Source organism: Ovis aries, chromosome 25, assembly GCF_016772045.2.
Source record: "Ovis aries strain OAR_USU_Benz2616 breed Rambouillet chromosome 25, ARS-UI_Ramb_v3.0, whole genome shotgun sequence".
Classification (NCBI taxonomy): domain Eukaryota; kingdom Metazoa; phylum Chordata; class Mammalia; order Artiodactyla; family Bovidae; genus Ovis; species Ovis aries.
Window position 1 is genome coordinate 38363090 of NC_056078.1, and position 13043 is coordinate 38376132.

Consider the following 13043-nt stretch of genomic DNA (forward strand, 5'->3'; position numbering starts at 1 on the left):
GGTTCTTCTATATTTTTGTAGCGTGTATTAAGAGTCCATTCCTTTTTAAAGTTGAATAATATTCCATCATATGTACATGCCATTCATCTATTGATGGACATAGTACATATGGGCTGTTTCTGCTATTTCGTTGTGAATAATACTGCTGTGAACATGTATGTACATGTATCTGCTTCGAATTTTTAAGGTGTATATATATGTATATATCTTTGATTGAGATTGTTAGACTGTGTAGTAATTCTGTGTTTAACTTTCTGAGCAGCTGCTGAACTGTGTGTTTTGTTTTTTTTAACTATGGCTGAATCATTACATTCCCACCAGCAAAGTGTAAGTCTTCTTGTTTTTCTACATACTTGATGGCACTTGCTTACTGTTTTTTGTTCTTGTTTTTTTTTTTTTTTTAATTATAGTCAACCTACTGGATATTAAGTGGCATTCCATTGTGGTTTTGATTTATTTACATTTCCTAAATAAATAATAATGTTGAACATCTTTTTGTGTGCTTATTGGATACTTGTATATCCTTTTCAGTTAAAGTCTATTTAAGCCTTTTGCTCATTTAAAAAACTGAGTTATTTGTGGTTTTATATATCCTGGATACTAGACTCTTGTTTGATATGATTTGCAAGTATTTTCTTTTATCTTACAGGTTGTCTTTTCACTTTATTGATAATGTCCTTTGATGCACAGAAGTTTTTTTTTCCTTTCACAAAAGTTTGTAATTTTGATGAATCCAATTTATTTTTTCTTTTATTGCTTCCACTTTGATATTGTACTTAAGAATTTATTGCCCAATGCAGAGTCATGAAGATTCAGGTTCTTTCATGCTACCACACACATTTTATAATTATTTGTTCTAGTTCTGTGAAAAATGGTGTTAGTATTTTGATAGTGATTACATTCAATCTGTAGATTGCCTTGGGTAGTATGGTTATGTTAACAATGTTAATTCTTCCACTCCATGAATACATATCTCTTCATCTGTCTGTGTCATCTTCAGTTTCTTCACTGTCTTATAGTTTTTCAGAGTAAAAGTCATATTCCTATATATTTTATTCTTTTTGATGCAATTGTAAATGGGATTGTTTTCTTGATTTCTCTTTTTGATAGTTTGCTGTTAGTGTACAGAAATGCAACAGATTTCTGTATATTAATTTTATATCCTGACACTTCAGTGAATTAATCTATTCTCAGTTTTTTGGTGGTGTCCTTAGAATTTTCTGTATATAGTATCATGTCATCTATAAACAGTGACAGTTTTACTTTTTACTTTCCAATTTGGTTTCCATTTATTATTTCTTTTCCTTGTCTGATTGCTGTGTCTTGGACTTTTAATACTATGTTAAATAAAAGTGGCAAATGTGGGCATCTTTGTCTTGTTCCTGATCTTAGAGAAAATGCTTTCAAGTTTTCACTACTGAGTATGATATAAGCTTTAGGCTTATCATATATAGTTTTTATTATGTTGAGGTATGTTCTCTCTATACCCACTTTCTGGAGAGTTTTTAATTGTAAATGGATGTTGAATTTGGTTAAAAGCTTTTTCTGCGTCTATTGAGATGACCATATGGTTTTATTAATCAGTTTGTTTACGTATTATATCACATTGATTGATTTGCATATATTAAGCCATCTTTGCATCTTTGGGATAAATCCCACTTGATCAACGTGTGTGATTCTTTTACTGTGTTGTTGAATTTGATTTGCTAGTGTTCTGTTGAGGATTCTTTCTTGTGTTGCTATAAACTTCCTCTAGAGTGCTTTTGCTGCATCTCATAGATGTGGGATCATTGTGTTTCCATTTTTATTTGTCTCCAGGTTTTTTTTCCCTTTGATTTCTTCTGTGACCCAGTGTTTGTTCAGTAGCATGTTCTTTCACTTCCATATGTTGTGTTGTTTTTTTTTCTTTCTTATAGTTGATTTCTAGTGTCATCATGTTATGATGGGAAAAAATACTTTATGTGATTTCAGTTTTCTTAAATTCATCAGTACTAGTGTGTGGCCTGTGGTATGATCTGACCTGGAGGATGTTTCATGTGCACTGGAAAGGGGTGTGTATCTTGCTCTTTTGAATGGCATGTCCTGTAGATAATTATTACGTTCAGAGACTAATGCATTCTTTAAAGCCAGTGTTTCCTTACTAATTTTCCATCTGGATGATATGTTGATGCACATGGGGTTGTAAGGTCCTCTACTGTTACTGTATTACTGTCAGTTTCTCCTTTTGTGTTTGTATAATTATTTCCAGTATTTAGGAGTTTTTCACTTAAAATTGTTATACTTTCACCTCCAGAATTCCTATTTTTCATTACCTTATGCTCTACATTTTCACTGATATCCCGTACTGAGATTTGAGCATATTTAAGATGGTTGATTTAAAGCCTTTGTCTATTAAGTTCAGTGCTTGCGCTTCCTCAGGGATCATTTTTGTTAGTTTTTTCTTTTTCCTTTCTGTGATAGATACTGCTTTCTTTGCATGTCTCTAAAAAGGTTTTTGTTGAAAGCTAATGATTTTAAATATTTTAATTTAGCAACCCTGGAAATCATATCCTTCGTCTTCCTTAGGGTTTGTTTTTGTTACATTTTTGTAGGCTATAGTATAGTGTTTATTTTAGTGACTTTTCTAAAATAGAGAAGAGAGTGAATTTCTTCTCTTCTCGTCGTGTGTGGTCTATGAAGTATGTGTTACTTTAGTTCATGTTTATTGAGTGTTTTATGCAGAGATTTCCTTGAATACCAAATGGCAAATAATAAGAAAGAAAAAAAGAGGGGAGAGGGAGAGTAAGAGAAAGGGATTAAGGGAAAAAAGAAGATAAGGAGGCAGAGAAAGAAAAAAAGAATTAAAAGGAGAGTGAATTAAAAGACCTTACAGTCAAATTGAAAAAAAAAAAAAGAAAAACCCTCCCAGTGACTGTCTGCACATTGGCCCAGTGTTGGGACAGCCCTTCAGTACTCAGCCCGGCCATTTACCCATTTACAATTCTAATTTGCTCGTTTTTTCCTGGGCTAGAGATCAGCCAGAGGTGAAAGCTTTGGGTTTTCTTACTTAGGTCTTTACTGAGAATACATTCTGCCCTAGGCAATTTTTGTGGCTTCTGAAATTCACAACATTTACCTAATTTCCCGAAGAGATTCTCTCCCCAGCCTTTTTTTCTCGGTCTTTTAGTATTCTATGTCTCAACTATAAGCTTTTGTCCCAGGGTGATATGGATTATTTATTTGACTTAAAATGTTTTTGACTAATGCTCACAGCTTTTCTGCCTGAGTGAATTCCAAGTTGGGCAAAGCAATAATAAGCACTTTGTATTAGTCATTCAGGTAACCTCAGACAGGCTAGAGCAGACAGATAACACCATTTCATGAATAAAGTTGCCACCGTGCTCTTTGGAACCAGTAGCAGAATCCCACACTAGAAAGATCTGCTTTAAGTCTGCAGTCAAGCTGGGGAGGAGCATATGGGAAAAGCCAATCTCAGTAGTGATTGGAATGCATATCATTACAGCAGTTTTGGGAAATGGTTTAGCAGTTACTTATGAAGTTAAACATAGATTCACTGTGTCACCCAACAATCCTACTCACCTGGGTATTTACGCTAGAGAAATGAAAGCTTATGTTCACACAGAAACCTGTACGTGAATGTTCCTAGTAGCTTTATTTATAATAACTGAAAACTTGAAAAACCAAAACATCCTTCAGTGAGTAAATGGATATACAAACTGGTATGTTCATGCAGTGGAACACTTCGTTTTGTTTAGTTGCTGAGTTATGTCCAACTCTTTGCGACCTCATGGACTGTAGCCCGCCAGGCTCCTCTGTCCATGGAATTTCCCAGGCAAGAATCCTGGAGTGGGTTGCCATTTCCTCCTCCAAGGGATCTTCCTGACCCAAGGATTGAACCCATGTCTCCTGCGTCTCCAACATTGGCAAGCAGATTCTTTACCACTGAACCACCAGGGAAGCCCCTACTCATCAGTAAAAAAAGTAACGTTATTGATGTATTCAGTTAATTTAGGTTAATCATAAAGGCATTCTGCTGAGTGAAATAAGCCAGCTCCAAAAGGTTACATACTGTATGATTGCATTTATATGATATCCTTAAAAGACAAAAGTAGTGATGGAGAACAACAGATCACTGTCTGCTAGGGGTGATGGGTGGAAGAGGGTGTAATTATAGCTGGATAGTACAAGGAAGTATCTTTGGGTGAAGAGATTATATGTCTTGATTACAGTGGTGTTTACACAAACTTATATGTGGTTTAAAATTCATAAACTTTATAACAAAAGAAAAAGTTAACTTCACTGCATGGTGATTAATAGAAACTGGTGATGGTGTCCTTCGTTTGTCAGAATCATTTAGGCTTTCTCCAATTTATTAGTGGAGGAGAAATTCATAGAAGGAAACCCTGGCCCACCATCTCTTAGTTCACTCTTCTTGAATGAAAAAGCATTCTCAGAGACCAAGGAAGTTTTGTACGCTTCTGCTAATATGTGTTCAGTCAGGGTTTTAATTCCAGTGGGACTTGTGGGAAGCCTCTGGAAGCCAGAGAGTATACAAATTTAGCTTTTCATTATCGTACTCTCAGCTGACGGCTGTGCTAGATGGTCTCCCAACTAAACCAGGTGTATGTGGATGTTGGCTCCCAACAAATGCAAGCTCGCCAGCGAGGGGAAGAGCCTGCCATCGCAAACATGGGACAGAAACTCTTTCCCATGTTAAGCAGTCTCCATGCTTATATGGCTTCCTTTCTTCCTGTAGTAATGCGTTTCCTGGGATGTGCAGATGAGATTCCCAAACCAGTGAAGAAAAATTACAGTAGATTTTTTTCCCCTTATCTCTTTGCTTGAATCCTTTCTGAAAGGTCTAACAATATCTCTGATACAGCTCTTCTCAAAATCTGATATTGGAGAAGCAGAGACCTTCTATAAAAATGAATATGGGAAAGCCTGTCTAAGACAGATCTTAGAATCCTGTCTTCTCAGTCAGCATTGTCTCTCTTGTCAGACTCATTATTTGATAGCTTTCAGTTGTCATTTATGTGAGTGACTCCCACACCTCAAATTTTTTTGCTCAACTCCACTCCCCTGTATATTTAGCTGTCTGGTGGACATCTCTTTTTGAAGATATAGCAGGATGTCAAAATTGTCAGGTTCTGATAGTGTGTATTAATTTTTTATCTCTTGTCAGATCTGGTTATCCTTTTCTAATACTTTATTTCAGTGAATGGAAATCACCCATCTGTTTGTGAATCTAGGAACCAAGGAGTCATTCATGGCTCTTTTTTTTACTTCTTAGTGAACTTTGGTCCTTTAGATCCTGACTCTTCTGTATGTCTTGTAATTGTTTATTCTTTCATTGTCATTGACATTGATTATCATCAGGCTGTGTCATATGTTACATGGATTCTGCAGTAACTGCTAAACTGTTTTCCCCCCATTTAAATCCATTGTCTATACTGCAAACAGAATAGTGTTTCTTTAATGCAGATCTCAATTTGTCACTTCTTAAAATAAAGCTCAGCAGTCATACCCTGTCATTGAAATACAGTTCAAATTCCTTAAGATGGCTTAAATAGTGGTTTATGATGTAGATGTACTTTTGGCTCTTCCCCTTACACTTTGTGTTTGAATGTTGTCTTAATTCCAGTTACTATAACAGAATACCATAAACTGAGTGGCTCAATCGACGGTTATTTTGTTCAGTTTTGGAACCTGGAAATTCTAGATGAAGGTATTGGCAGATTCAGTTCCTAGTGAAGGTCTCTTCACCTTTTAACAGCATCCTCACATGGTGGGGAGAGAGAGTTTGTGCTCCTGTCTCTTTCACTTCCTATAAGTGCTGCACTCAATATGTCAGCAAATCTGCAAAACTCAGCAGTGGCCATAGGGCTGGAAAAGGTCAGTTTTCATTCCAGTCCCAAAGAAAGGCAATGCCAAAGAATGTTCACACTACCACGCAATTGCACTCATCTCACATGCTAGCAAAGTAATGCTCAAAATTCTCCAAGCCAGCCTTCAACAGTACGTGAAGTGTGAACTTTCTATATGTTCAGGCTGGATTTAGAAAAGGCAAAATTGTCACCATCCGTTGGATCATTGAAAAAGCAAGAGAGTTCCAGAAAATATCTACTTTTACCTTATTGACTACACCAAAGCCTTTGACTGTGTGGATCACAACAAACTGGAAAATTCTTTCAGAGATGGGAATACCAGACCACCTGACCTGCCTCCTGAGAAATCTGTATGCAGGTCAAGAAGCAACAGTTCGAACTGGACATGGAACAACAGACTGGTTCCAAATTGGGAAAGCAGTATGTCAAGACTGCATATTGTCACCCTGCTTCTTTAATTTATATGCAGAGTATTTCATGCAAAATGCGGGGCTGGATGAAGCCTAAGCTGAAATCAAAATTCGTGGGAGAAATATCAATAACCTCAGATATACAGATGACACCACCCTTATGGCAGAAAGTGAAGAAGAGCAAAAGAGCCTCTTGATGAAAGTGAAAGAGGAGAGTGAAAAGATTGGCTTAACAGTCAACATTCAGAAAACTAAGATCGTGACATCTGGTCCCATCACTTCATGGCAAATAGATGGGGAAACAATGGAAACAGTGGCTGACTTTATTTTTTGGGGCCCCCAAATCACTGCAGATGGTGACTGCAGCCATGAAATTAAAAGATGCTTCCTCCTTAGAAGAAAAGCTATGACCAACCTAGATAGCATATTAAAAAGCATATTGTGTTGCCAACAAAGGTCCATCTAGTCAAGGCTAAGGTTTTTCCAGCAGTCATGTGTGGATGTGAGAGTTGGACTATAAAGAAAGCTGAGTGCCAAAGTATTGATGCTTTTGATCTGTGGTGTGGTGTTGGAGAAGACTCTTGAGAGTCCCTTGGACTGCAAAGAAATCCAACCAGTCAATCCTGAAGGAAATCCGTCCTGAATATTCATTGGAAGGACTGATGCTGAAGCTGAAACTCCAATACTTTGACCGCCTGATGTGAAGAATCACCTTCTGAAAAGACCCTGATGCTGGGAAAGATTGAAGGCAGGAGGAGAAGGGGACGACAGAGGATGAGATGGTTGGAGGGTATCACTGATGCCGTGGACATTAGTTTGAGAAAGCTCCGGGAGTTGGTGATGGACAGGGAATCCTGGAGTGCTGCACTCCATGGGATTGCAAAGCTTTGGACACGACTGAGTGATTGAACTGAAGGACACTAAGCCGTTAGCGGGTCCCAACCATCCTGACTTTGTCTAAACCTATTAATAATTATCTCCCAAAGGCCCTATTTCCAAATATCCTCATATTGGGGTTTAGAACTTCAGCATATGAATTTTGGGGAATGTTCACACAAACATCCTGTCTGTTACTAGTTTTAATGGTCTACTTGAAGTTATTAGAATAAAACAGGTCAGCAGACCACCCTGTATGCCAGATTTGACCAATCACCTGATTTGTCACAGCCTGAAAACTAATAATGTTTTTTACACCTTCAAAGGTTACAGTTTAAATGGTTGTATAAATACCTACGTAATATACTTGATTCTGTCTGTAAGCTTGTAAAATCTGTAGTACTTACTTTTCATCTTTTAAAAACTTTTTTGCCAACATTTAGAGTGATGATGTGTTCTGCTTCCTTGCCCTTACTGTACTGTTACTGCAGAAGGCAGTCTCCTCTTCCATGTTCTAGAGGCCAGATTTGTTGCTCCTTAGGTTGTCTCGACTTGAATCTGTTTTACGTTGACTCTGATTTGCTGAAACTTATATCTATCTGATGAACCCTTGTGACACTTGGACATTACCATACTATGAAGAACTGTCTGTTTGAGGGAAGACAGGTAACCTTGGAGGGTTGTGTGACTTTGTTGAATCAACATTAACAAAGAGCCCCAAGGTGTTGGCTGGTGAACCCCAATTCAAGAAAAGATCACATGGGAACTTGAAGTAGAGAAGTTTATTGCTCACAGGTCCTGGAGGAAGGACATGGCATGCATTGAGGAGCCGTGCAAGGGCAGACAGAGTGGCAGGAGCCTGGGGCACGCGCTTTTATCATCAGGGTTCGTGGCTGGAGTGCTTTGAAGGTTCCAGGGCTGTGGCTGGCTAGGTCAGTTCAAACCAGAAAGCGCAGGGTTTTCATAATCTCTGTGGTGGTCTCATCTAAGGTTGCGTAAGGGGCAGTACCTGGAAGACAGGGGAGACCGTTGCTCAGAAGGGCTGCTGGAGAAGCCCTGTTAGGAACTTACAGTTTCTTGTGACTCTGGCTATTATCTGGGGATGAGCTTGGGGAAGGGGCCACTTTCAGTCCAAGACCGCTGCAGGCTGCTTGGCCACACAAAAATGGATGCCACGGCAGCAATATCATGGAGTAGTTTAGCTAAACTCAACTAAGATAGGGATTATCTTTTACCCAGGGTTGTGCCTTGTGTATATTGGTTTTTATATGTGTTGAATTTTTGAAGGTGTGTCTTGTGGTTGCCTCATGGAGGCGGGATCAACTCCCCTCCACCCAAGTTTGTTTTGGTGTGAGGAAAGATGGTGCTATACATGTAGCAAGAGAATGTGGAAAGACTTACTCACACAATGAAACTTTCTGGGAACACTAGGGCAGGTACCCAAACTAGTCCAGATTGGCTTGAGTGAAGAGGGAAGAGGTGGGTGGTTGTGGTGGATGGGCTGAAATGAGGATTCCCACGTGGAGGCTAGATATGCGTGCTTTGAACTTCCCTGCTCTTACTGTAAGAGGTTGATTTTTTTCAGTGTGAAGTTTTGCTTATTATAAAAGCAGTATGTCCTTATTATGGAATTTAAAAAAAGTATAAAAAGTCACAATCAAAAAGAATACAAAGAGCATAAGCACATGTTGTCCCATGTAGTAGAAATTAATACCAATTCTTTGGTATATCACCATTTGGACATTCAAATGTGTTTTTCAGCATTAAAGATGAAGTCATATTGTACAGATGTAATTGCTTCCCTCCACCATTTTACAGAACGTCTTTCCATGTGTGTAGATAAGTTTCTGAAACATCATATATAATGATTTATTATTGATGAGCGTTAATGTGATTTTCTGTGCATTAGTTTCCTCATCTATAATACGGAGATTGTATTAGTCACAAAATCAAAGTGAAGACTAAAGTTAATTAATACCTGTAAAGTGCTTAGAACAATATCCTACAGGTAATAAACACTGTGTAAATTTTTAAAATGCAAATAAAAACCAACTGGTGGGAAGAAGACTAGGGAAAGGATGTTAAAATAGCTTAACCAAGCAAACCAGTTGAATTTATTTATTTATGTTTTTTCATTTAAAGATTGTATCTTTAAAATCTTTTCTTAACCACACAAATATTGAGTGAAATCAAATTCTCATGTATCAATGTTCAGAAATAATGATTAGACTGAGCTAGGTTATAGCATTATTTTTTTTGCTTTTATTTTCAGGATATTCTGAATAATCTTGAATCATGTGACCTAGAGGATGACGACCTTATGCTTGATGTGGATCTGCCTGAGGACACGCCTCTTGAAAATGGTGAGTATGGATAATATTGAACCTCCAGAGCTATCGTGATAATACACAGTTTGGTATTTATTGTCCACAGACTTCCTAATCTTCATGGAAGTAGCCTTTTCAGACTGAGAATCAGTCTTAAGTGACACTAAATAGGTTCATTTGCACATTTGTTTAAATGTTTAAGACATGACTTTGTAGGTCTTAGGTATATCCTCTATGTGATCCAATAAAACTGTGTACCTGTATCATAAAGTAACTGGTAGATGGTATTTGTCCTTTTATTCCCTTTGTGCCAACTCACTTTTTCTTCCCTTTGTCTCATTTGTATTTTAAGGAGAAATACATTTAGAGAAAAAGAGATATCTTTTGTCTTATGAAACAGTAGTAAAGACCATTTAGTTAATAAATATTTTTAAAAAATCAAGATGGTGACCTGAATGAATCATTCTATTCTTTTTACTCCCAAATTCAGTCTGTCTTTGTCTCTGGATCCCAGTAACTTCTGAAGTGGGGCTTTAGATGATCCGTGTAAAAGACGGGCCTGGGTGCTCTTGCCTCCACTGATGTAGCATTGGTAGGATTTTCTGTCTTGAAGACTGGTTAAGAACCAGAGAGTAGCCTAGGCAGCCCCTGGGGCAAAGATTGAAATGGGTCCTCCTGGTAAGAAGAGTCTCAGAGAGCCGTGGCTTCCTTGCCAGGCAGCACTTGCCAGGTTTCTTTGACTTTCTCGGGGCAGGGGTGACCTAAAAAGGGTAGTAAAGGCCTTTTTATACCCAAGGCTAGAAGAATACAAGGGTATTTTTCAGAGAGGCTGGTTGGTTGTTCTAGTGCTTCACTGAGGTTCTAGGACCTGCTTGCTCCTCGCTTTTGTCAGGTTAGTCAGGCTTATTTTTTCTCCCTTACTTCCAGGATGCTGCATAATAATCACTCTCAGAATCTCAGTGGCTTTCAAAATAAACACTAGTTGTTTGTTTTCTTGAATCTGTGGATTAGCTGGGACAATTCAGGCTGTGGGACTGAGTTTAGGTCTACTCATTGCTTCTTCATTTTGAAACCAGGATTCTTTGGAGCAGGACATGCTCGTGGTAAATAGCAAGCAGAAGGGCAACAGGGAGAGCAGAAAATATGCGTATAATATCTCGTAAAACTAATCACTTAGAACCAGTACACTGTTACTTCTACCCACTCTCAGTTGGCTAAACAGGTTACATGGCCAAGCCTAACACCTGTGGGACTGGGCAGTGTACTCTGCTCACCGCGTGAATCTCTGTGGCGGAGGACATTGGATATGTCAGTCTATTGAAGGACAGTGTGGAGCTGAGAACAGTATCTGTTCTTCCTCAGGGACAGACTGTTGCATCTTCTTACGGTTCTGCTGTCACTTGGGATACTCCAGCAGTCAGTGCTGAGTTCTGGTCAACTGAGGAAGAAAGGTCACAGCCAATACCCAGGAAGAGGAACAGGGAAAACAGCAGAATGGGATTAGAGTGGCCCAAAGAGATAATAACAAGGGCATTTAGATTCCACTGCAGCGCAGTGCTTTCTAGAGCTTATAAAAGATTCCCCAATAGAACGATAGATGACAGCATAGCCACTTTTGAAATCTAAATTAGTGTCCTGGAAGATCAAGTAGAAAAAATATTATAGAATACAGAGGAAAAGCATAAACCATTAACAATTATAGGAGAAAAGATAATGAGACTTTGTGATCTAGAAGATTTAATGTGAAGATTTTAGGGCTGGTATTGAGGGTGGCTCAGCTGGTAAAGAATCCTATTGCAATGTGGGTGACCCCAGTTTGATTCCTGGGTTGGAAGATCCCCTGGAGAAGGGATAAGTTAACCACTCCAGTATTCTTCAGCTTTCCAGGTGGTTTAGATGGTAAAGAATATGCCTGTACTACGGGAGACCTAAGTTTGATCCCTGGGTTGTGAAGATCTCCTGGAGGAGGGCATGGCAACCCACTCCAGTATTCTTGTCTGGAGAATCCCCATGGACAGAGGAGCTTGGTGGGCTTCAGTCCATGGGGTCGCAAAGATTCCGACATGACTCAGCAACTAGGCACACGCACGCACGCACGCACGCACGCACGCATGCACTCACACACACACACACACACAGTGAGCAATGAAGGATTTACCTCCATGAAATAAATTACATCCTTGATAATGGATTTTACTTTGACAGAGCTATGACAACTTCTCTCTGGAAGCCTGAGCTAAATCAGGAAGCAGAGAGATGGTGTTGGTCTTAGAGCCTGCTTCATCTTTCAGTTTAGTTCAGTTCAGTTCAGTTGCTCAGTCATGTCCAACTCTTTGCGACCCCAGGGTCTGCAGCACGCCAGGCCTCCCTGTCCATCACCGACTCCTGGAGACTACTTAGGCTCATGTCCATTGAGTTGGTGATGCCATCCAACCACCTCATCCTCTGTCGTCCCTTTTCCTCCCACCTTCAATCTTTCCCAGCATCAGGGTCTTCTCAAATGAGTCAGTTCTTCGCATCAGGTGGCCAAAGTATGGGAGCTTCAGGTTCAACATCAGTCCTTCCAATGAGTACTCAGGACTGATCTCCTTTAGGATGGACTGGTTGGATCTCCTTGCAGTCCAAGAGACTTTCATGAGTCTTCTCCAGCACCACAGATCAAAAGCATCAATTCTTTGGTGCTCAGCTTTCTCTATAGTCCAGCTCTCACATCCATACATGACTACTGGAAAAACCATAGCCTTGACTAGATGGGCCTTTGTTGGCAAAGTAACGTCTCTGCTTTTTAATATGCTGTCTAGGTAGGAGAAGGCAATGGCACCCCACTCCAGTACTCTTGCCTGGAAAATCCCATGGACAGAGGAGCCTGGTAGTCTGCAGTCCATGGGGTCTCTAAGAGTCGGACACGACTGAGCGACTTCACTTTCACTTTTCACTTTCCTGCATTGGAGAAGGAAATGGCAACCCACTCCAGTATTCTTGCCTGGAGAATCCCAGGGAAGGGGGAGCCTGGTGGGCTGCCGTCTATGGGGTCGCACAGAGTCAGACACGACTGAAGCGACTTAGCAGCAGCAGCAGCAGCAGGTTGGTCATAACTTTCCTTCCAAGGAGCAAGTGTCTTTTAATTTCATGGTTGCACTCACCATCTGCAGTGATTTTGGAGACCCCCCCCCCGCCCCCGCCAATAAAGTCTGCCACTGTTTCCCCATCTATTTCCCATGAAGTGATGGGACCGGATGATCATAGTTTTCTGAATGTTGAGTTATAAGCCAGTCTTTTCACTCTCCTCTTTCACTTTCATCAAGAGGCTGTTTAGTTCCTCTTCACTTTCTGCTGTAAGGATGGTGTCATCTGCACGTCTGAGGTTATTGATATTTCTCCCAGCAATCTTGATTCCAGCTTGTGCTTCTTCCAGCCCAGCGTTTCTCATGATGTACTCTGCATATAAGTTAAATAAGCAGGGTGACAATATACGGCCTTGACGTACTCCTTTTCCTATTTGGAACCAGTCTGTTGTTCCATGTCAAGTTCTAACTGTTGCT

At 39.7% G+C, this 13043-nt stretch overlaps 1 protein-coding gene across 18 annotated transcripts in view; it reads left to right on the forward strand.

Moving 5' to 3' along the window:
• Positions 1-13043, forward strand: part of CCSER2 (coiled-coil serine rich protein 2) — a 162671-nt gene that overhangs the window by 54177 nt on the left and 95451 nt on the right. For all 18 annotated transcript variants that reach the window (XR_006058041.1, XR_003586992.2, XM_042240826.2 and 15 more), the window contains one exon: positions 9447-9537. Coding sequence is in view for 16 of the 18 variants with exons in the window: in XM_042240826.2 (XP_042096760.1) it covers positions 9447-9537 (91 nt within the window). In the remaining 2 variants the exon portion in view is untranslated. The remainder of the gene's footprint in view (positions 1-9446; positions 9538-13043) is intronic.